The 25,487-nt window shown below is 46.5% G+C and overlaps 1 protein-coding gene across 1 annotated transcript in view; it reads right to left on the reverse strand.

The window, feature by feature from the left end:
- Positions 1–1,889: 1,889 nt before the first annotated feature.
- Positions 1,890–25,487, reverse strand: part of LOC144773701 (uncharacterized) — a 200,059-nt gene continuing 176,461 nt past the window's right edge. Inside the window, 2 exon segments of the mRNA XM_078658846.1 lie at positions 1,890–4,491; positions 12,794–12,969. Of these exon segments, the coding sequence (XP_078514972.1) occupies positions 2,852–4,491; positions 12,794–12,969 (1,816 nt within the window). The 3' untranslated portion in view covers positions 1,890–2,851.

Consider the following 25,487-nt stretch of genomic DNA (forward strand, 5'->3'; position numbering starts at 1 on the left):
TTTGGCTATGGCTAAATAGTTTTGCCAATAACTAATCGACAAGAACACAGCATGACAAATCATATAATGCAAAGCTGCCGAGTGTTAATTGCTGCTTATGAACTTTGCTAATGGATGACTAACTGAAGATTTCCCAACTCGAATTTCACACCCCCTTCCAACATACACAAGTTACAGTCTGTGCATCAACATACATTCTGTTTTATTAATTACAAGATAAGAACTATTTAACATTTAGCTTTAGTCAAAAGCCATAATTTAGTAAATAAAAAGCCTCCTCACCATGTAATATTAGCCATATAATCCTCTTTTTAGTCAAACAAATTCAATGAAACAAAAAGAAAGTATTTGTACATTATTTTGGGCCTTCCACAGAGCCACCTTCCGGAGAGAATAAAGCTCTCCTCTGTGGCAGACAGCAAGATCTCCATACTGGACCATCATTTAGGGCATACAAATCAATGTCAACTGAGAGTAGACTGTATCAAGTTAGCATGGAAGTTCATGGTGTGAATGATGCATGCTTCATATTTATCTCAGCGTTTTTCAAACAAAGGAGAATGCTTAGGAAGTGGTATCATTTATCGACACCTTTCTGTAGTATGTTCCGCTTTTCTAAAAATAAGCTTCATGTGGGTTTGCTACAGTCTAATCTTTTGAACCTGGGATGCGCACACTGCTTCTCCTGATATTTATCAGAAATAGAAGAAATGCATGTATGTCCCGGAGACCATTCCTGTGCCCAAGTGTGCACTATAGACCGAGTGCCATGAAAGTAAACATTGCTGTTTAATAAGGGAGACATTTATTAAAATGTAATCCTTTAAGCAATATTCCCAACAAAGCAGAATGACAATATCTATGCTAAAGTGTAATCTGTACACAAAGTAGAGAAACATGTTTGAAACTGGATTATTATTTATAGATATGACAAGATTACCAACAGTAAGTGAAATCAAACATTTAAAAAAAGAAAAAATGCATTCTGAATTTTTCCCCCCATTAAATATAAATAGCAGGACACCATAAAGATGTCCAGATGAATCAATGTCATGTGGATGCTGTGTGATAGGATTTAATTGAATACACATTAGTACATGGCAGGTATTAAAATCATGGTTCTTTTTCAATAGAAACTGACAGACCTCATTATCATGACTGTTAAAAGAAAATTCAAGACTTGAAAGGTTTCTGTAAAATGGTGTCATCGGACCACTCTACGCGTCATAATGACTATAAAAAAAAGAAAAAAATACCTATAAATATACTTTTCCATTTACAAGCACGCAAATTTGCCAGATCTGAACAAAGACATAAGATCATACTTTAATAGAGGAAAATCACATAGTGGTTAATCCAGTAATATGAATGGGGTTCTGGAGGCATTTCATGGGTCTCTATGAAACATGGATTTCATCAGCAAGTGAATAGCCTCAAACCAGTCTGCAGAGCTTTACTATTGCGTTTTGTTGATTCAATATTCCAATGATAAAAATTCACCTTTATACAGACTTCACTTGCAGTTTTTAATAAACAATTGCATTTGAAAAACAATAAAACTATTCAACCCAACTGCCATAAAATGATCATGTAATATAAATATAAAAGATATAATATAAAAAATACAAGCTGAATAACATTTATGACATGACCCTACATTCCAATCTAAGGGATCTGCTCATATATACGAACCACATGGCCTTTGGCGTTGTTATTTATAACATCATCAGTACCTGGACCTTAATGTTTACATAATTCATTAAGGCCTCCACCATCCCCAGGTACATGAATGGAATAGAAAAATGTGCCCCATGGTAACAAAGTTTAAGGTTCCCAACATACCGAGTAATCATATTAAAGAGCCATCTCTTCTTACAGCATGCACAAGGCAACTTCCACAGGGGAGGGTAGTTTCAACATATTATTGTGTTTTTTCCAAAGCTAGAAAGCACAATAATTGAATCTTACCTGACAGTCACAATGTCTAGACATGGTTTCTTCATAAACCTTGTAACTCTGCAAGGTGAAAGAAGCCCTCCCATGTTTACTGTAGCCAAAATGATTTTCTTGGATGTGTTGCTGAAATGACTTTTAATTTCATAATAGCCTCCCTCTTTGGGGAGAGGATGTGGCCTAACGGCTAGGGCAGTCGACTCAATTCTGGGGAACCGGGTTTGAGTCTCGGCAACGACGCTCAACATCCTGTGATTCTGGGCAAATCACTTAACCTCTTGGGTGCCCATGACGAGCTGAGCTCGTCAGGCAGCACGGTGGCGCTGTGCTGATGACGAGCTGAGCTCATCATGACCGTTACGGAACGCCCACACAGGGATAATTCCCCTACATTTCTAGGCGTTCCATTGGAACGGGCGTGGTCATGACATCATCAGCACAGCGCCACCGTGCTGCATGACGAGCCGAGCTCGTCACGAGCACCGCAGCGATGAGCGCGGCCCCCCTCCCCCCTGCGCCGCAGGGGAATTATCCCCTTGGCGAAGAGGTTAATCCCCTCGTCCCTAACAAAAATTAATGTGTCCTCATGTAACTCAACTGGTGCTCATGGAAAGCACTGTGAAAAATTCAGGTCAAGTTCACTCTATATAAAACTCCGGGAAAAATAAACCCACATTGTATTTGATCCTTATGAATGAGTTTTCCTGTGTATATTTACCCAAGCACACATGGCTGCAAAAAAGCATGGAAGCCCTTTTTACATCCCTCCAGATGTTATTTACTCTTTCTGTGTTCACTAATTAACCACTATGCATATTAAATCATAAAAGCCATTCCCTTATTTACATCTGCAGGAGATGTCTTACGGTTTATGAACGACTGAAACAGCCTAGATATTTTAAGTTGTTTCTCCTATGTGTGATTGTTGGTGGCATTTTAGGTATGTTGAGCAAGCAAAGCCCATTCCACCTTCACTGCATTTGTATGATTTGTCTTCTGAATGCCATTGCAGAAGGATGGTTAGACCTGAAGCTCTGATTAAAGTTTCCCCCCTGTGTGTTAGATGGTGGCTCTTTGGATGCGTGGATTTACTAAAGCTTTTTCCACATTCACTGCAAGTGTATGGTTTTTCTGCTACATGCATTGTAAGATGGATGCTTAGGATTGATGCTTAAGTGAAGAAATGTCCACATTCATCCACGTGTATGGTTTTTCCTGTATGCATGCGCTGGTGGATCTTTAAAGTTGATAAATGAGCAAAGCTCATTCCACATTCACTGCATGTGTATGGTTTTTCCCCTGTGTGTGTTCGCTGGTGGCTCTTTAGAAATGTAGAGCTACTAAAGCTCTTTCCACATTCACTGCATTTGTATGGCTTTTCTCCTGTGTGCTTTCGCACATGGATGGTTAGGTGTCCAGCTTGAGTAAAGCGCTTTCCACATTCAGTGCAAATATATGGTTTTTCTCCTGTATGCCATCGCAGATGCATGGTTAGGTATGATGCTTGAGTAAAGCCCTTTCCACATTCACTGCATGTGTATGCTTTTTCTCCTGTATGCCATTGCAGATGGGTTGCTAGGTATGATGCTTGAGTAAAGCCCTTTCCACATTCAACGCATGTGTGTGGTTTTTCCCCCATGTGTGTCAGATGGTGTCTCTTTAGACTCGCAAATGTACTAAAGCTCTTTCCACATTCACTGCATGTGTATGGTTTTTCTCCTGTATGCCTGCGCAGATGGATGGTTAGGTCTGATGAGCTACTAAAGCTCTTTCCACATTCACTGCACTTGTATGGTTTTTCCCCCGTGTGTGTCAGATGGTGTTGCTTTAGTTGCTTAGCTTCCCTAAAGCTCTTTCCACATTCCCTGCATGTGTATGGTTTTTCCCCCGTGTGTGTCAGATGGTGTTGCTTTAGTTGCTTAGCTTCCCTAAAGCTCTTTCCACATTCACTACAAGTGTAAGGTGTTTCCCCTGTATGCATACGCTGGTGACTCTTTACAGTTGACAAACGAGTAAAGCTCTTTCCACATTCACTGCAAGTATAAGGTTTTTCCCCGGTGTGTGTTAGGTGGTGGCTCTTTAAATTTGCAGATTTACTAAAACTCTTTCCACATTCGCTGCAAGTGTAAGGTTTTTCTCCAATATGTGTTAGGTGGTGGCTCTTTAAATTAGCAGATGTACTAAAACTCTTTCCACATTCTTGGCATGTGTATGGCTTTTCTCCTGTATGCTGTCGCAGATGAATGGTTAGATCCAATGCTTTAGTAAAGCTCTTACCACATTCACCGCAGGTGTAAGGTTTTTCTGTGTGCATTTGTTGATGGATCTTTAGGTTTGCTGAGAGAGTAAAGCTCTTTCCATTTTCACTGCCTGTGTCTGTGTGTTCTGCTGTATGTGTTTGATATTTGCCCCACAGAGCCGATGACTCATTAAAAGCCATTTCACATTCATTAAACCTAAATAAGCTTTCTGTTTGGCTGTTAGTGGTGGCAGTGTGGGGATTAGAAGTTATTAAAACTCTTCTCTCACACACAGAACCTTTATGTTATTTCTTTCCTTTTTGTTTGTTAATGAACTCTTAGTTGTGATGGCCGATGAACCCTATTGCCATATTCAATATAACCTCATGCATTTTCCCCTGTGCATGGTTGGTGATGCTACTTCAGTAATGAGGAGAAGCCCAAGCTCGTCTTACGTTGTGTGTATGTTTTTTTCTTTGGGGTTTAGAGTCTAAGCGTCGGTTATATTTTGGCATAAATCATGTTAATGTGTTTGCTGACTGAACATTGTGGTTCCTGAATCACTAACTATATTTTAATCTTCACTAGGTTTTTGCAGTAGATATGTTCTTGCAGGACTGATAACATATGTATGATATTTCTTTCAGGAGCTGTGTTTTCAACCTGTGTTAAGAACTTTCTAAGATGTGTGCAAAGAATAAACCTCACAGCTTATCTAAATAGTCTGTTTCTTGGACAATATTTATGAAATGCACACAAAGAACAAAACTCAATACCAAGTCGTTATGCTCTAGAATAATGTTCTGCATTGCAAGTAGCCAAACACTTCTTTCTTTTAACTTTCAGATGTGTGCTTCCTGATTCACGTTTTGTATACCTATGTTTTGTATACCTCTTTCTAGGGATTGTAAGGTCCAGCCAAAACAGCGTTTATGATGGAGTAACACCATAGTATTCATATTGTCATATTAGAGAGGGGAGCACTTTTTATAACTACCTGATCCTTATCAAAGATAAAGGGTGGTATCTAGCATGTTTATATTTTGGATGTGTTCTGGCAGTGTAATTTTTGTGATTTTACTTTATTTGGATGTTTTGGGACCAGCAGCATAGATGCCCTCAGCCTCTTGAAGCCGCCGGATTGCACTTGATGTTCCTGCAGGATACGTCTGTTCATGTACGAGATTCTCTGTCTCCTACTGAGTTGTTCTATTTTGAATTACTGTTCGGCATCATTTCTGGTTCTTCTCGAGTATCAGATAGCTTTCCAGTATTGTCATGTTTTCTTCAATACTCTTCATCTTATTATAAGTTCAGGAATCTCCTCTCTGTGGATACAAAAATACCTGTAATGTCATAAACTATAAGCAGCAAAGTGTCTGAAGAAATGAAAAAAAAAATCTAACACTTGAATACATTTTAGCCACCGGTAATTACTCTAGGTTGCAATGCAGTACATCTTTTTAGCTCACTGTGCCACTATACACAATAATCATTCTTATGGAAATTGGCATTTATTGATCATGCTGCAAGAAAATAAGAACAGCCCAATTTGGGGAGAGGATGTAGCCTTACGGCTAGAGAGGTCAACCTCGAAGCTGGGGAACCATGTTCGAGTCTCGGCAACAACGCTCAACATCCTGTGATTCTGGGCAAATCACTTAATCTCCCCGTGCCTAACAAAAATTAACACGTCCATCTGTAAAGAAACTGGTGCTCATGTAAAGCGCTCGGATACCTGATATCTTCGGTATAGTTTGTGCTATATAACACTCTAAAAAACATTTTAAACAAATATGTACCAGAGTCCACATTCATTTGAATAGTAACATATGCAACACCACATAACGGTGTTGACCTCGCCCTTGGTCAGTGAGTTGTGGCTTAAGTCCTATGCCACAGGAAGACAATTGATTAATACATTTCACTTTATCAGGTTCGTAGCTTAGGAAATAAAAATGTTACAATGAAAATAAAAACACAACAGAATCATTTTCAGGACAAAAAACTAATCCTAGAGGGAAAATGAGAATAGGGTAGCATGTCAAAGTGTATGAGGTCTGTACGTTCACTGACAGAAAGAGCGGCCAAGCAATGTCTATATGATCCCATAGCGCGATTAGAGGGGCTGCCACATTTCAGTGTATTACTGCTTCTTGCTGCATGCACAGAGATTGGTCATGTGTTCAATAATGGCGGGTTAAATTAGGTTCAACACAAACAGTTTAGAGGGAGGGCAGTTCTTAGCGTTTGCAACCTTACCATAAGTAATGAAGTTCTTTTAACACTGTCCACAATCTCAAACAAACTGCTGTCAACCATATGGGGTGCCATTAGATTTCAATGCGATACATATGGTGCACAGATCAATCAGGAAGAAACCAATTCTGCTAATCAGTTCCAAGTAAGATGTGTAAGACTAACCGAGGCTGACTTGAACAAGACTTATGCACAAGTTAAAACAAATTCTGGAAGTGCCAGATTTAAAATGACACAGAGTATACTCGGCTCCCAAGTAGCTACATGAGATAGGTTTGTACCAGGTATGAAAATCCCAGAGCAGATTTGTATCCACATATTGCAGTCCAGCTCAGTGCTAGCACTCTACTGTGAGATAACAGTAAACTCATTGAAAGGTGTTTAAAGAGACAACAATTTCTGTATTTACCCTGCTAACAGGTAGGAGAAGAATAGCCAAGCACTGGTTAGACTGATCAGGCTCAGCAAGTGGCTTAAAGCTGCTGGTCACTGGAGTGTTGCTGAACAAATTCACATGCAGCACACGGGAAATGACCCTAAACTTAATGAGCACCTGGGAAGATGATACAAAATACTGTCTTAGGGGATGAATGTCTAAGAAATGTTGCCTTCCTGAAACACAACACAGCCTAATTTTATACCCGACAGTCTTTCTTTAGAGTACCCTTTTAAACAATTAGTGTAACTGATTTAGAACGAATACACTTTTTAGGCTGTAATTGATGACTTGTTGGTTTGGTTGATCACCCATACTATATTTGATGCTTGTATTTAAAAATTATGAAAACCCAATACAAAAAACAAATCTGTCAATGCACCAGAAAACGGGAGCTCGGAAATCATCAAACAATACTCAAAATACTTACAGAAATGTCTAGTACTTTAAGAGAACCGAGCACCTTCTAACTGGTGCATTCAGTGCAACTAAAACTATCAACTAGAAAATGTATTGCTAACTACAGACTTCTCTCAACCCAACCTACAACTACTCACAAAAACAGCAGCAGATAGTGAGAGAAGGAATGAATCTACAACAATGACACCACAGACACTGAGCACCATACAAGGCCAAAGGGAAGCATACTACAGTGGAATGGCAACCTGCAGACCCAGCAGCACAGACACAACCATCTCCAACCACAAACAAAACATATCCTAAAATGTATGGCCTCATGTGAGGTTCAAGATGCAAGCCTCCAAGACGTGTGGAGAGGGTGTAGCCTTACGGCTAGAGCGGTGGACCTCGAAGCTGGGGAACCGGCCTAGTGTCTCGGCAACGACGCTCAACATCCTGCGATTCTGGGCAGATCACTTAATCTCACCGTGCCTAACAAAGAAAGGAATGTGTCCATCTGTAACTAAACTGGTGCTCATGTAAAGCGCTGTGATACGCGATGTGTCGGGTCTAGCCGCGCTATATATAACTATTAAAAAAAATAAAAATAAAAAATGTGTGTGATAAATTGCAACAGCTCAGGTGGTAAGAGACAGTGCTTTAGGGTCACAATAACTTTGACCCAGAAACATAAAAATTAGAAGCAAAAATAGCAGTTTTGTAATGAGCATCGAGTGCCAGACGCTGTTTTAAGGTTAGAATGCAAGATCGCTCAACTGGGAAATAATGCAACGGCGCATTCATTATACTCTGGATTAAAATAAATTTTAATTGTTTTATGTCACACGATACAAACACTTTAAAAAACGTATTATACCCATCATGTGCTAGTCTTTGTTATGATATGCCCAGAATTTCCTGATCCTGGTCATACGGCAGTAATTATTAAGATGTGTTGTGGTTCTGAAATTCTGGACCCTACCGTTGTCCCGGTATCGAGGTCCGATACCCGTGTCCCGAAACATCAACGTACCATGACGAATTTGGTGTCGACGAACCGATAATGATTAGGACATCATTCCTATGCATTTGCGTCATGATCGAGACATGCTAACACCCCTGAACCGTAGTTTCCGTCCCGACCCCTCAGACTCCATTTTGTAAACGGTATCCATTTTGTGTCTTGCCCTCATGATAAGTCAATTAAAGATCGAGCTTGATCTCAAAGGACACGTCCACCTTCCCTGACTCCCCCCTGACCTGTCCCAACTGACTCCCTTGCCTCCAGCCAAAACCTGTTCGGGCAGCTCCTCGCCCAGTGGCCAAACACGATAGCATCAATGCACAACATACCACAAACCATTCATCGCGTACAGATCGTGTTTTCTACACACATACATACCTATCCACGCTCCCTGTTTATGGCCAGTTTTATGACTAGGAGGTGCCTTCTTTTATTGGGGTTTCACCGATATCTGATGAGAGTTCCGGGCTTGGCTGGGTAATCTATCACGAATCGGACATCTAAAATACGGGCTTGCCTACATGACTTCGCTCTTTTGTATTATTGTAGAAATATGTGTATAGCCATATCATAAACTCAAGAATTCTTGCTTGCAGCTATTATTTCTGTATATAAGGAGAAGGCTGGTTCTGTAAAAACGAACAGTCTCCTGAGAACACATGACCCGTGTTTGTCGTGCTTCTAGGACTTCTGTTACTTTGTAGCTGCCAATAAAACTTGATCTCTGACTACGACTAGAAGACTCCGTGTTTCTGTGGTCCGGAACAGGGAGAACTCAGAGGTCTTCGGGTGTTATCCCCTGGCACCAAACGGGTTCCTAAAAACCCATTACCTCAGTGTCCAAACACTGCATCAAACTGCTGGAGTGTGGAGTTATTTACACAAAAAACCCACCAAAAGGGCAAAATGCTAGTGAAATCTACCTGGCCAATAAAGAATTTCACTTTTCAAATCTACTTCCTAAATTATTTTATGTTTGAGCAAAAAAAGCATTAATAGATTTCTATTTTGTTTTACTAAAACTAGCACAAATTAAATGCTTTGCAACAATGCTCATCTGAAATATTTTGCAATAGAAAGTGGTATTATTCTTGTTTGCACAAAACATACTAACACAATATAAATGCTGTGTAATAGGTAATTTCAGGTAGCTTGGTAATCACTGTACACCAAGCAAGATGAGGCCCATTTAATGGGACAAGCTGCTCTGAAAATTATGTAATTTACAGCTCCTGTATAAACAGAGAGGGGCACTCCTTGACCATATGTGCACAGCAACCATTGTCCTTATACCCAAGGTTGGGAAGCCTGCAGACAGGTGGGACTCCTACAGGCTGATATATCTGCTTAATTCGGACAACAAATTACTGACAAACCGATTGAGAGGGGTAATCTTGGATTTGAAACACCCAGACCAGAATCAGTTTATGCCACATAGATCGATCATATTGAACATTGCCACAGCAGAAGGAATTAGGGCTCCGTTGGCAGTAGCCTCACTGGACACCAATAAGGGTTCGATTCAGTGAAATGGCCCTTCTTATTCGGCATTATGAGCAAGATGGGCTTTGGTTCCAGCTTCTTGAAATGGGGGAGGTTGCTCTATACCACTCGTACTCATAGTACGGCCCGCGACGCCTTCACTGGCGGTCCGCGGACCTTGCCTTGCAGTTTCCACTGCCGGCAGCAAACACAGAAGAAGACTGCAGGAGCATACGTAGTGAATACCTATTAATTAGTTATTCACTATGTATGCTCATGCGGCCATCTTCTGTCTTTACTGCTGGTCTCTGTGACGTCAGGGCACCTTCAGAAATTTTCCCAAAAGGCCCTTTAAAAGTCAGATGTAAGCGCTTTCCCAGCTCACTTTTAAGAGGGCGTTTTGGGAAGCTTCCTGTTTGGACAGAGACAGATACAGAGACACAGAGACAGAGACAGATAGAGACACAGAGACAGATAGAGACACAGAGACAGATAGAGATAGAGATAGAGACACAGAGACAGATAGAGATAGAGACAAAAAGACAGATAGAGATAGAGATAGAGACAAAGAGACAGATAGAGATAGAGATAGAGACACAGAGACAGATAGAGATAGAGACACAGAGACAGATAGAGATAGAGACACAGAGACAGATAGAGACACAGAGACAGCTAGAGACACAGAGACATATAGAGATAGAGACACAGAGACAGACACAGAGACAGATAGAGACACAGAGACACAGAGACAGATAGAGATAGAGATAGAGACACAGAGACAGATAGAGATAGATACACAGAGACAGGTAGAGATAGAGACACAGAGACAGATAGATATAGAGACACAGAGACCAATAGAGATAGAGACACAGAGACAGATAGAGATAGAGATAGAGACACAGAGACAGATAGAGATAGAGATAGAGACACCGAGACCGATAGAGACACAGAGACCGATAGAGGTGACAGATAGAGGCACAGAGACAGATAGAGGCGACAGATAGAGACACAGAGTCAGATAGAGACACAGAGACAGATAAAGGCGACAGTAGAGGCAGAGAGACAGGGACAGACAGAGATAGAGACAGAAAGAAACAGACAGGGACAGACAGAGATAGAGACAGAAAGAAACAGACAGGGACAGAAAGAAACAGACAGGGACAGACAGAGACAGACAGAGACAGAAAGAAACAGAGAGACAGAGAGAGGCAGAGACAGAGAGAGGCAGGGATAGAGGCAAGGACAGATAGAGGCAGGGACAGATAGAGGCAGGGACAGATAGAGGCAGACAGACAGAGAGGGAGACAGAGACGGAGAGGTAGGCAGAGAGGGAGAGGGAGACAGAGACGGAGAGGGAGACAGAGAAGGAGAGGGAGACAGAGACAGACAGAGAGGGAGACAGACAGAGAGGGAGAGGGTCAGTGTGACGCTGAGGAAGTCACAATAAAGTTTTTTGAATCCTCCATTTTTTTAATACCTGTTTTGCCGCAATGGCATCTTGTGATGACGTCATACACCGCACACCGAGCCACGGGATTAAAGGATTACCTTGACGCAGTTGAGAGAACATCCCCTTGAAGAGGAGAGTGTCGAATGGCGGGAGCTGCGATAAAACTAAGATAATAAACTCTCCCTTTGTGTCGGGAGGTTTTATAAGGATTGTGGAGTAAACTATGGAGATATAAACTTTAAATGTCTTGTTCACCGATGTGTTTGCAGATATTGCGGTGCCAGGTGGTTGGCGGCAAAATGTCACCTTAGTTCATAAGCTTGCTTGAGAAGGTATGCACGCAAATACTTTTATAACTCTTCACCAGTCAACTTGCTTTAGACAAACTTTGTAAAAATGAATATCTTTGCTGTTTTAGTGCTAATTCAAAAACAACTTCCGTTTGGACATGTGGCGCAGAGGATTTGTATTCTTGCTGTAAGCCGCCTTTTTGAAATTACAAGTGAGTGCACATGGCCTTCAACATTCTGTTGCTATTTTGTGTCTGGCCCTTTTAAAGGTTACCATTAGGTATGGTGTACATTGTGTTACTTTCGATAGAACTACAAGGTTGAAGGACACTGTCTGGTCAACATTTGTGTGTGTCGGGCACACAAGGAAACATTTAAGGTACTTTTTACTCTGAAGATAGCTGAGGTGGCAGAGTATGATTGAAATCGACATGTATATAATACAAGCACTTTGGTTTTATTTTCACAGCTCTTTTCCCCTGCTCCTGAGGAGAACCCCTTTAATTATCTGTAGGGTTTGAAACACGTAGACCTGTTTGTGTTTGGCAAATTCAAGTATTATTAATAAAGAAGGTGTCATGTTTATTTAAAAGAATAAATAATCAAAAGGATTTTAGTGCATAAACCTGAAGCTTATACTATTTTGCCATCATTTGCTGGTATTCTATCTATCCCCCTTCTATTTTTCTTTTTTATAAAATCTTTTCATCTCTTCTTTTGATTTTTTTCTACTATAACCTGTTTCTGATTTATTGTGGAAAAGTGGGCTTTTCTGTTATATTGAATCTGTGTTATATTGAATTTTGATTGATTTGGATAAATGGTTATGGATGTAATTATGTGTATAATGTAAATATTATTGTTAGGTCCTTTTGAAAATTGTTCTATTGTGTATCTAAAAATAAAAATATTCCAAGAGTAGATTTAAAATATAAAATAAAAATAGAAATCCATTTAAAATAATTTGAAAAATTATTTTCAAATCACTAGGAGTGGCACGAGTGATTGGTAGATTTGGTTGTACTAGTGATATCAGCATTGGCTCATTTGTGTTTGGATTAGCCAGAACCTTGGCCTCTACATTAAGATGAAATATATGGCGGTACGACGCATGCTGATCTGGAAGGCTACCAGGCTTGTGGAACACAACAATCTCTGCGACTCTCCAATCGCAAGGCAGACGACCCTGCTCCCTGGCTTCCTCTACTAGTCTACAAAAGCGCGGCCGCAGCTGCAGAAAATATGGTTTAAAAAATTCACCTGGGAAGCCATTCGGTCCCGGGGCCTTTCCAGGCTGCATCTCATCCAGCGACGCGCCCAGTTCCTCTTCCGAGAGCGTAAGCGGGAGATCCAGCTCTTCACTCACTGCATCAGAAAGGGCCTTAGGTGGCAGGTCATCGAGGAAGCGACCAACTACAGCTGCGGGGAGGCATTTCCTGGGGGCATAAAGGTCTGCATAGTACATGGCAAAGCTTTCAGCAATAGTGGAGGGGTCTGCCCAAAATGCCCGGCAGGGCCTGGGAGTATATAACGATTTCTGGCATAACCTAGTCAGTAAATTGCTGGACTTATCTCCCCACTGGTAAATCCTACTGTGGGTCACCAGCGACGCATACCGGGCTTCGTCTAGAAGAAGATGGGCATATTCCTGCTGCGTTAACAGGAGTTGGCGGCGACCTTGCTGATCTGCACTATCTCTACAGCGAGATTCCAATTCAAATTGCTTCGCCTCTGCCTGGACGAGGGACTCCCTATGCAATCTGTGAGGTGCTGCACAAAAAGAAATGTCTACCCCCGGTACATGGGCTTCATCGCCTCCCAAAGGCAGTCAGCCCCCTCTACTTCCCTACGTTAGATGTCAAATATTGGTCAATGGCACCTTCCAGATGATCTCTATAGTCTTCTTTCAGGAGGTTCTATGCACCGAGATGCCACCAAAACGGCTGCTGTGCCCGGCCCATACATAACGTGAGAGTGATCGACGAGTGGTCCGAGAGTCCACACGGAAGAATATCGGCGGCAATCACTCTGTTATCTATTGCCCGGGGGACAAAGATATAATCAAGGTGGGAGAAGGAGTCTTGGACGGCCGACAGGTATGTATAGCCCTGCGCCGTCCCATGTAGGCGTCGCCAAGGGTCCACCCAATCCAGACCTGCCACCAGTGAATGTAAGGACCCCAGGTCGCCAACGATCCCAGACCAGGTCTAGCACGTCACTTCAATCCCCCCACAACAGCCAGCCTATCAGGCATGTCTGTCCACAGGGTCATGAGTTTTTCCCCCCATGCCCAAAGAAAGGGGTGGGGGGGACATATACATATCCCAGTACTATGGATTCAGTCCCTACCGTCCCCTTAAGAAATAAATATCTACCCTGTGCGTCCCTCCATGTCTTCCTGTGTGTGTATGGAACCCGCCTATGGATCAGAATCGCAACTTCCCGGGACACCCTCGCAAACCCAGAGTGAAATACATGAATGAAACCAAAGCGTTGAAAGCATAGCGCCTTAGTGCCCATACGATGTGTTTCTTTCAGCATGAGGACGTCTGTATGCATTCGCTTCGCCTGTTTGAGTATAGCGCCTCACTTGATTTTGTCTAGCTCCCCCCTGACATTCCAACTCATTATTTGAAGGGTCCCAGAGGGATCCCACTTATCACCAGAAGACACCGCCATGTGAAGGTTCGAAGTACAAATGTGGTCTAGACAAGAATATGTGGTCTGGATAAGGCGACTCTGAAGCAATGTAGGCCAGTGTGATCAAACAACAAAACCCCCTTCCCCCCAAACATCCAAACAGCACCCCCCCACCCTATACCTCAAAAACAATGAAGTATCGTGAGTGGCAGACCCCAACGGGAGGTCGCCCCCCCACCCGTCAATGGATCCCTAACTTACAGCCCATTCTCAGCTAGCCCTTTCCCTGCCAACTGATGTGTTGCAGGGATATCGGCCCTCAATTGTGCTTTCCCGGTCAAGGCAAACATATCAGGGAACTATTGGAATAAAGCGCCCCCCCAAGATTATTCTGATGAGGTAGGCAATCGCTGGGCTGATGCAGCTCGGGATGAGGTGCCACACGACTGAGACTTTCACCTGGACCTGGAGCATCTGTTTCCCTTCCCCCTCTGCGTAGGTTGTTTCCGCACCATCTTTCTCGACGAGGAATCAGAGTCCCTCCGGCGCGGTGAGTGTGGGCGAAGATGCACTGTCTCAGCTGTCCATTGGAAGACCTCTTCTGGCGAGTCGAAAAAATGGGTGCGGGATCGATAGACCACCCGCAGTCTGGCTGGGTAGCGCAGGACATAGGAAAGTTTGAGCTCCCGGAGACGGGCCTTTGCTGCCATAAAAGACTGCAATCGTTGCTGGACCAGTTTAATATAGTTGGGGCAAAGTATGATACGTGCATTGTCAAACAGCAGTGGTTCCTTGGCCCTAGCCTGTTTCAGGACAGTGACCCCGGAGGTAGCCTACTCCCAAGCCACTAGGTGAGGAACCACTCCATGCCACCCTCCTCGCACCCCTCCAGGAATCCAACGATGCGAAGGTTGTTGCGCGGGCCCTCCCTTCAGCGTCTTCTACCCGGGATGCCAGCCCTCGTTGGATTGTCTCCAGGGAGGCTACTTGCTTCTGCAGGGTATCGACCACGTCTTCCACCCCAGAGACCCTCGTATCCATAATCTGTGCCACCACGTGGCGTAAATCTTGGTGTAGCAACATGGCGGCGGATCCAACCGCCCCAATCTTGGCATCCAGGGCATCTCTCGACTGGGTGATGGCGGCCATAAGGGCGGCATTGTCAGGCACGTCACTAGGCGCCCCCCCGATGCCACTGCAGAGGCCCCAGGGCCCGTGAACTTGTCTCTTGTACTTTGCTTGTACGATCCCCCACCCGGCCGGTCCCTCGTCATGGCAAGTTCGACACGTCCCTGTGGCAAAAAGTTTTGTGCCCGCCCCTTGCACAGCGTAGTCTGGATATTGTGGGACCCCAAAATGCCACTAGGGGATAGGTTGCTGCATAGCTCTGTTACGTGGATTCACCCCAATTCAAGAGGCTGGTATCCATCAGGGGGGTCCTCTCCAGTCAGTCTGGCCTGGCTGCCAATCACAGGGTTGGCAATAGGATGAGGAGAAGGGGACCTCAGGAACCCCACACAACCAAGGGCCACATATAAGGACACCACTCACTGGATCCACTCACAATCCAACAGTCCACTACAAGCGCGTTTCCCAGCCAAGAGCGCGGGGGTCCCACTATAATCCCTCAAGAGCCTCCACACAGTGTATAGATGGTGTCACTGCAGCCTTGACCGTGTACTCGGGGACCTTGTGGTGAGCTTGTGTGGCCCGACCGACCACCAAGATGAGCCGGCCGCTCCTCAAAGGAGGTATGTGTGTTGGCCAGTCCCTCGCCTGGGGCCCCAAGACAGCACAGGAGGCGTCCGGCCCAAACTCCACAGGCAGGGTTCCAAATACGACCCCACAATGCAGCTGGCCCCCAACACAGGACCTCGGGTGGCAGAGGGGAGATATGCCTGAGAGACCCCGCACCAGGCACCGGCAGGACCACAGATTCGCACCCGTATAATGGCCACCGCTCTCTCAAGTAGGTGGCAGATGACACCTCCCCCGCGGCTCGACACAGCCGCTGATCGTTGGCACATAGTTCCCAAGGGGAGGGGGTCAGCCGGAGGGCACATTCTGGTCACCAGGGAAAGCCACCCAGGGGGGCCACCACTCCTGTGATCTTCCACTGGGGCCCACGTGTGAGCCCATCTCGCCACAGGGGGAAGGGAGCGCACAGCAGGTCCTCAGACCCGGGGAAGCCACTATCACTGGCTCTTGATCAATCCCAGTGCGGAGATGTTCAGCCCCCGGCCCAGCTGCGCACACCCAAGGCGCATCCCCTCGTGACGCGATATGGCCACCGACCAACTACACTCACCGCACTTCAACGGGCGAGGGGGAGGGCAGCAATCCATGCCCGGCGGGCCCAAGGCAGGTCAGGGAGCATCCACCATGTCCCAGATGGCTCTAGGGCAATCCGCAGCACACCAGCTTTCGGCTCCGGCAAGGCCCAGCACAGTCTGGCGCTCTGGCCTCCACGTTAATTAGGCCCCCGGAGGGAACTTGTGTGGTGTCCTGTATTTCGCCCTGCGCCGCCGTAATCCACTGCTCTTGGGGGCTCAACCTCCGGTGGGCATCGCGGTCCCTTTCCGGTCAGCTCAGGTTGCCGCTCGTGCCTCTCCGGGGCCTCGGTTCATCCTCACACCGGGCCCCAGCGCTTGCCTCCGGTGATTCAGGGAGAGGGAGGCTGCCAGACCATGACTGCGCCGCTTGGTGTGCGCCGCGATCCCCCGCAAAAGGCCGGGCCTTGCTCCACTCTGCCCCGACTCGGTCGCAAAGCTGGGGGCTTGCCTGATGGAAAAGGCCGCCCGCATCACACCCTCGTTCCGGTCCAGCACCTGGTCTCCAGAGGATGGGGCCGCCGCGCAGCCACAGAGAGAGGCAGTGAGACCGGAGTTGGGTCACTGGATGCAGCTTGCTCATGCCGATTTGGCACTGCCACTGGAGTGCAGGGTTTGCCGGATTTATGCCGGATTCAGCAGGGGTGAAGGCTCGGTGGCACGGAGCCCTCGGGTCAGGCGGCCATCTTAGCCGGCGCCTAGCCATGCCGTCCCAGTATGACACCATTTAAACTGGAATGTTTCCTCTACAAAGACCAGATTACTAAATGTTCTATTATGGGCACATCTGCAGTAGACACTATGACCGTATGAACATTGAAGACTGCTACACCCCAAGTGTCAACTCAGATTAACCAAATAAGAGTGGTTGGCACTGGCTAGTAATATTTCTATCAAAAGAGAATTCTGTCCGAATTCTATATGTCAATCTTAAAAATGAAATATCAGACAGAATATTATTTCACAATAAAAGGTCTGATTAATGGGGTGCAAACACTTTCGCCATTTGAGCTCCTCACTTTTGGGGAGATTATAGTGGGTTGGGTAAATGTATGAGATGCCTCTGACAGCAAGTAGTTCAAAGTAATATTATGATTTTTTTGGGAAACTATTTTGGATTCCAGAACGAAGCAGCCTGCTGAACATTCCAAGCACAGCATCCACATAGAGACAAATGACCCCCATCTGACCATCCACTGCCTAAGTATCTGCCTGATGATCATATTGAGCACAGCATCCACAGAGACAAATGACCCCATCTGACAATCCACTGCCTAAGTATCTGCCTGATGAAAATTCCAAGCACAGCATCCACATAGAGACAAATGACCCTCAGCTGACAATCCACTGCCTAAGTATCTGCCTGATGAACATTCCGTGGTACAAAAGGAGGTGGTGATGGACGGAGCATCTGAACCAATCAAACCCTCGGAAGCTTGTTTCCGGTCCAGGGAAGACATGGCTTGGCAGTTCGGGCTGGACTGTTCCCATGAGGCACAGGGTCAGACTGATTTTCATATAGCCATGTCTGAACTGGGGTGGCAGAGTGGGCTAAAGAACGGTGATGGATTAAACCCAGATCTTTTGACTGGGTGTGAGTGTTTGATTGATTCAGATGCTCCGTCCATCACCACCCCCTTTTGTACCGCTTTTAGCCACCATAAGTGTGGCAGGGTATGCTCAGACGTGAGTCCCTTGCTCACTTTGCCACTGGATTCAAGCAAGCCGGGCTGAAGACGTCTGGAATGCCAGAAATCGGTCCTCGGAAGCTTGTTTCCGGTTCTGGGAAGACATGGCTTGGCAGTTCGGGATGGACTGTTCCCATGAGGCACAGGGTCAGACTGATTTGCATATAGCCATGTCTGAACTGGGGTGGCAGAGTGGGCTAAAGAACGGTGATTGATTAAACCCAGAACTTTTGACTGGGTGTGAGTGTCTTATTGATTCAGATGCTCCGTCCATCACCACCCCCTTTTGTACCGCTGATGAACATTCCGAGCACAGCATCCACATAGAGACAAATTACCCCAGCTGACAATCCACTGCCTAAGTATCTGCCTGATGAACATTCCAAGCTCAGCATCCACATAGAGACAAATGACCCCAGCTGACAATCCACTGCCTAAGTATCTGCCTGATGAACATTCCAAGCTCAGCATCCACATAGAGACAAATGACCCCAGCTGACAATTCACTGCCTAAGTATCTGCCTGATGAACATTCCAAGCTCAGCATCCACATAGAGACAAATGACCCCCAGCTGACAATCCACTGCCCAAGTATCTGCCTGATGAACATTCCGAGCACAGCATCCACATAGAGACAAATGACCCCAGCTGACAATCCATGCCTAAGTATCTGCCTGATGAACATTCCAAGCACAGCACCCACATAGAGACAAATGACCCTCAGCTGACATTCCACTGCCTAAGTATCTGCCTGATGAACATTCCGTGGTACAAAAGGAGGTGGTGATGGACGGAGCATCTGAACCAATCAAACACTCTGAAGCTTATTTCCGGTCCAGGGAAGACGTGGCTTGGCAGTTCGGGCTGGACTGTTCCCATGAGGCACAGGGTCAGACTGATTTTCATATAGCCATGTCTGAACTGGGGTGGCAGAGTGGGCTAAAGAACGGTGATGGATTAAACCCAGATCTTTTGACTGGGTGTGAGTGTTTGATTGATTCAGATGCTCTGTCCATCACCACCCCCTTTTGTACCGCTTTTGGCCGCCATAAGTGTGGCATGGTATGCTCACACGTGAGTCCCTTGCTCACTTTGCCACTGGATTCAAGCAAGCTGGGCTGAAGACGGCTGGAATGCCAGAAACCGGTCCTCGGAAGCTTGTTTCCGGTCCAGGAAAGACATGGCTTGGCAGTTCGGGCTGGGCTGTTCCCATGAGGCACAGGGTCAGACTGATTTGCATATAGCCATGTCTGAACTGGGGTGGCAGAGTGGGCTAAAGAACGGTGATGGATTAAACCCAGATCTTTTGACAGGGTGTGAGTGTTTGATTGATTCAGATGCTCCGTCCATCACCACCCCCTTTTGTACCGCTTTTGGCCGCCATAAGTGTGGCAGGGTATGCTCAGACGTGAGTCCCTTGCTCACTTTGCCACTGGATTCAAGCTAACGGTGGGCGGCCAGCTATGCTCCGTGCACGGAGTGCACGTAGTGCCGTCTCCTACGCATTTTGCGTAGCGGGCGTAGCCAGGCGGCACTACGCACGCTCCGCAGACGGTGCGTAGCTGGCCGCCACTCGCCTCCCTCCCGCCCTCCCTAAATACTGAAATAAAAGGATAGAAAGCTTTTAAAAACACTTACCTTGTCCGCCGCGTCCCCGGGGCTCCCTCTCGCCGTCCCTGGATTCGCGCCGCCATTTCGGATACTAATGCGCATGCGCGGGCGGCCGCGCATGCGCATTTCTCATGAGGAATGCGCATGCGCGGGCGCCCGCGCATGCGCATTAGTATCCGAATCGGAGCCCCGGGGACGCGGCAGACAAGGTAAGTGTTTTTTAACGCTTTCTATCCTTTTATTTCAGTATTTAGGGAGGGCGGGAGGGAGGCGGGCAGCGCGGAGTGGGGCTACGCGGAGTGCGCGGGTGGGCGTAGTTTTGCGCCCACTTCGCGTAGCTCCACGGAGCCCCACTCCGCACACTACGCCCAGGGTTAATTCAAGCAAGCCGGGCTGAAGACGGCTGGAATGCCAGAAACCGGTCCTCGGAAGCTTGTTCCCGGTTCTGGGAAGACATGGCTTGGCAGTTCGGGCTAGACTGTTCCCATGAGGCACAGGGTCAGACTGATTTGCATATAGCCATATCTGAACTGGGGTGGCAGAGTGGGCTAAAGAACGGTGATGGATTAAACCCAGATCTTTTGACTGGGTGTGAGTGTTTGATTGATTCAGATGCTCCGTCCATCACCACCCCCTTTTGTACAGCTGATGAACATTCCGAGCACAGCATACACATAGAGACAAATTACCCCAGCTGACAATCCACTGCCTAAGTATCTGCCTGATGAACATTCCAAGCTCAGCATCCACATAGAGACAAATGACCCCAGCTGACAATCCACTGCCTAAGTATCTGCCTGATGAACATTCCAAGCTCAGCATCCACATAGAGACAAATGACCCCAGCTGACAATCCACTGCCTAAGTATCTGCCTGATGAAAATTCCAAGCACAGCATCCACATTGAGTCAAATGACCCTCAGCTGACAATCCACTGCCTACGTATCTGCCTGATAAACATTCCAAGCACAGCACACACATAGAGACAAATGACCCTCAGCTGACAATCCACTGCCTAAGTATCTGCCTGATGAACATTCTGTGGTACAAAAGGAGGTGGTGATGGACGGAGCATCTTAACCAATCAAACACTCGGAAGCTTGTTTCCGGTCCAGGGAAGACATGGCTTGGCAGTTCGGGCTGGAATGTTCCCATGAGGCACAGGGTCAGACTGATTTTCATATAGCCATGTCTGAACTGGGGTGGCAGAGTGGGCTAAAGAACGGTGATGGATTAAACCCAGATCTTTTGACAGGGTGTGAGTGTTTGATTGACTCAGATGCTCCGTCCATCACCACCCCCTTTTGTACCGCTTTTGGCCGCCATAAGTGTGGCAGGGTATGCTCAGACGTGAGTCCCTTACTCACTTTGCCACTGGATTAAAGCAAGCCGGGCTGAAGACGTCTGGAATGCCAGAAACCGGTCTTCGGAAGCTTGTTTCCGGTTCAGGGAAGACATGGCTTGGCAGTTCGGGCTGGACTGTTCCCTTGAGGCACAGGATCAGACTGATTTGCATATAGCCATGTTTGAACTGGGGTGGCAGAGTGGGCTAAAGAACGGTGATGGATTAAACCCAGATCTTTTGACTGGGTGTGAGTGTTTGATTGATTCAGATGCTCCGTCCATCACCACCCCCTTTTGTACCGCTTTTGGCTGCCATAAGTGTGGCAGGGTATGCTCAGACGTGAGTTTCTTGCTCACTTTGCCACTGGATTCAAGCAAGCCGGGCTAAAGACGGCTGGAATGTCAGAAACCGGTCCTCGGAAGCTTGTTTCCGGTCCAGGGAAGACATGGCTTGGCAGTTCGGGCTGGACTGTTCCCATGAGGCACAGGGTCAGACTGATTTGCATATAGCCATGTCTGAACTGGGGTGGCAGAGTGGGCTAAAGAACGGTGATTGATTAAACCCAGATCTTTTGACTGGGTGTGAGTGTTTGATTGATTCAGATGATCCGTCCATCACCACCCCCTTTTGTACCGCTGATGAACATTCCGAGCACAGCATTCACATAGAGACAAATGACCCCAGCTGACAATCCACTGCCTAAGTATCTGCCTGATGAACATTCCAAGCTCAGCATCCACATAGAGACAAATGACACCAGCTGACAATCCACTGCCTAAGTATCTGCCTGATGAACATTCCAAGCTGAGCATCCACATAGAGACAAATGACCCCAGCTGACAATCCACTGCCTAAGTATCTGCCTGATGAAAATTCCAAACACAGCATCCACATAGAGTCAAAGGACCCTCAGCTGACAATCCACTGCCTAAGTATCTGCCTGATGAACATTCCAAGCTCAGCATCCACATAGAGACAAATGACCCCAGCTGATAATCCACTGCCTAAGTATCTGCCTGATGAAAATTCCAAGCACAGCACCCACATAGAGTCAAATGACCCTCAGCTGACAATCCACTGCCTAAGTATCTGCCTGATGAACATTCCAAGCTCAGCATCCACATAGAGACAAATGACCCCCAGCCGACAATCCACTGCCTAAGTATCTATCTGATGAACATTCTGAGCACAGCATCTGCATAGAGACAAATGACTCCCAGCCGACCATCCACTGCCTAAGTGTCTGCCTGATGAACATTCCAAGCTCAGCATCCACATAGAGACAAATGACCCCCAGCCGACAATCCATTGCCTAAGTATCTATCTGATGAACATTGCGAGCACAGCATCTTCATAGAGACAAATGAGCACCAGCCGACCATCCACTGCCTAAGTATCTGCCTGATGATCATATTGAGTACAGCATCCACACAGAGGCAGTGGATTGTTAGATGGGGTCATTTGTCTAAGTATCTGCCTGATGAGCATTCCGAGCACAGCATCCACAGAGACAAATGACCCCAGCTGACAATCCACTGCCTAAGTATCTGCCTGATGAACCTTCCAAGCTCAGCATCCACATAGAGACAAATGACCCCCAGCCGACAATCCACTGCCCAAGTATCTGCCTGATGAACATTCCGAGCACAGCATCCACAGAGACAAATGACCCCAGCTGACAATCCATGCCTAAGTATCTGCCCGATGAACATTCCAAGCTCAGCATCCACATAGAGACAAATGACCCCCGCTGACGATCCACTGTCTAAGTATCTGCCTGATGAAAATTCCAAGCACAGCACCCACATAGAGACAAATGACCCTCAGCTGACAATCCACTGCCTTAGTATCTGAATGATGAACATTCCAAGCACAGCACCCACATAGAGACAAATGACCCTCTACTGACAATCCACTGCCTAAGTATCTGCCTGATGAACATTCCGTGGTACAAAAGGAGGTGGTGATGGACGGAGCATCTGAACCAATCAAACACTCGGAAGCTTATTTCCGGTCCAGGGAAGACGTGGCTTGGCAGTTCGGGCTGGACTGTTCCCATGAGGCACAGGGTCAGACTGATTTGCATATAGCCATGTCTGAACTGGGGTGGCAGAGTGGGCTAAAGAACGGTGATGGATTAAACCCAGATCTTTTGACTGGGTCTGAGTGTTTGATTGATTCAGATGCTCTGTCCATCACCACCCCCTTTTGTACCGCTTTTGGCTGCCATAAGTGTGGCAGGGTATGCTCAGACGTGAGTCCCTTGCTCACTTTGCCACTGGATTCAAGCAAGCCGGGCTGAAGACGGCTGGAATGCCAGAAACCGGTCCTCGGAAGCTTGTTTCCGGTCCAGGGAAGACATGGCTTGGCAGTTCGGGTTGGACTGTTCCCATGAGGCACAGGGTCTGAATGATTTGCATATAGCCATGTCTGAACTGGGGTGGCAGAGTGGGCTAAAGAATGGTGATTGATTAAACCCAGATCTTTTGACTGGGCGTGAGTGTTTGATTGATTCAGATGCTCCGTCCATCACCACCCCCTTTTGTTCTGCTTTTGGCCGCAATGAGTGTGGCAGGGTATGCTCAGACGTGAGTCCCTTGCTCACTTTGCCTCTGGATTCAAGCAAGCTGGGCTGAAGACGGCTGGAATGCCAGAAACCGGTCCTCGGAAGCTTGTTTCCGGTCCAGGAAAGACATGGCTTGGCAGTTCGGGCTGGACTGTTCCCATGAGGCACAGGGTCAGACTGATTTGCATATAGCCATGTCTGAACTGGGGTGGCAGAGTGGGCTAAAGAACGGTGATGGATTAAACCCAGATCTTTTGACTGGGTGTGAGTGTTTGATTGATTCAGATGCTCCGTCCATCACCACCCCTTTTGTACCTCTTTTGGCCGCCATAAGTGTGGCAGGGTATGCTCAGACGTGAGTCCCATGCTCACTTTGCCACTGGTTTCAAGCAAGCAGGGCTGAAGACGGCTGGAATGCCAGAAACCGGTCCTCGGAAGCTTGTTTCCGGTCCAGGGAAGACATGGCTTGGCAGTTCGGGCTGGGCTGTTCCCATGAGGCACAGGGTCAGACTGATTTGCATATAGCCATGTCTGAACTGGGGTGGCAGAGTGCGCTAAAGAACGCTGATGGATTAAACCCAGATTTTTGACTGGGTGTGAGTGTTTGATTGATTCAGATGCTCCGTCCATCACCACCCCCTTTTGTACAGCTGATGAACATTCCGAGCACAGCATCCACATAGAGACAAATTACCCCAGCTGACAATCCACTGCCTAAGTATCTGCCTGATGAACATTCCAAGCTCAGCATCCACATAGAGACAAATGACCCCAGCTGACAATCCACTGCCTAAGTATCTGCCTGATGAACATTCCAAGTTCAGCATCCACATAGAGACAAAAGACCCCAGCTGACAATCCACTGCCTAAGTATCTGCCTGATGAAAATTCCAAGCACAGCATCCACATAGAGTCAAATGACCCTCAGCTGACAATCCACTGCCTATGTATCTGCCTGATAAACATTCCAAGCACAGCAGCCACATAGAGACAAATGACCCTCAGCTGACAATCCACTGCCTAAGTATCTGCCTGATGAACATTCTGTGGTACAAAAGGAGGTGGTGATGGACGGAGCATCTTAACCAATCAAACACTCGGAAGCTTGTTTCCGGTCCAGGGAAGACATGGCTTGGCAGTTCGGGCTGGACTGTTCCCATGAGGCACAGGGTCAGACTGATTTTCATATAGCCATGTCTGAACTGGGTTGGCAGAGTGGGCTAAAGAACGGTGATGGATTAAACCCAGATCTTTTGACAGGGTGTGAGTGTTTTATTGATTCAGATGCTCCGTCCATCACCACCCCCTTTTGTACCGCTTTTGGCCGCCATAAGTGTGGCAGGGTATGCTCAGACGTGAGTCCCATGCTCACTTTGCCACTGGATTCAAGCAAGCAGGGCTGAAGACGGCTGGAATGCCAGAAACCGGTCCTCGGAAGCTTGTTTCCAGTCCAGGGAAGACATGGCTTGGCAGTTCGGGCTGGGCTGTTCCCATGAGGCACAGGGTCAGACTGATTTGCATATAGCCATGTCTGAACTGGGGTGGCAGAGTGCGCTAAAGAACGCTGATGGATTAAACCCAGATCTTTTGACTGGATGTGAGTGTTTGATTGATTCAGATGCTCCGTCCATCACCACCCCCTTTTGTACCGCTGATGAACATTTCGAGCACAGCATCCACATAGAGACAAATGACCCCAGCTGACAATCCACTGCCTAAGTATCTGAATGATGAACATTCCAAGCTCAGCATCCACATAGAGACAAATGACCCC

Source organism: Lissotriton helveticus, chromosome 8 (genome assembly GCF_964261635.1).
Source record: "Lissotriton helveticus chromosome 8, aLisHel1.1, whole genome shotgun sequence".
NCBI classification, from domain to species: Eukaryota; Metazoa; Chordata; class Amphibia; order Caudata; family Salamandridae; genus Lissotriton; species Lissotriton helveticus.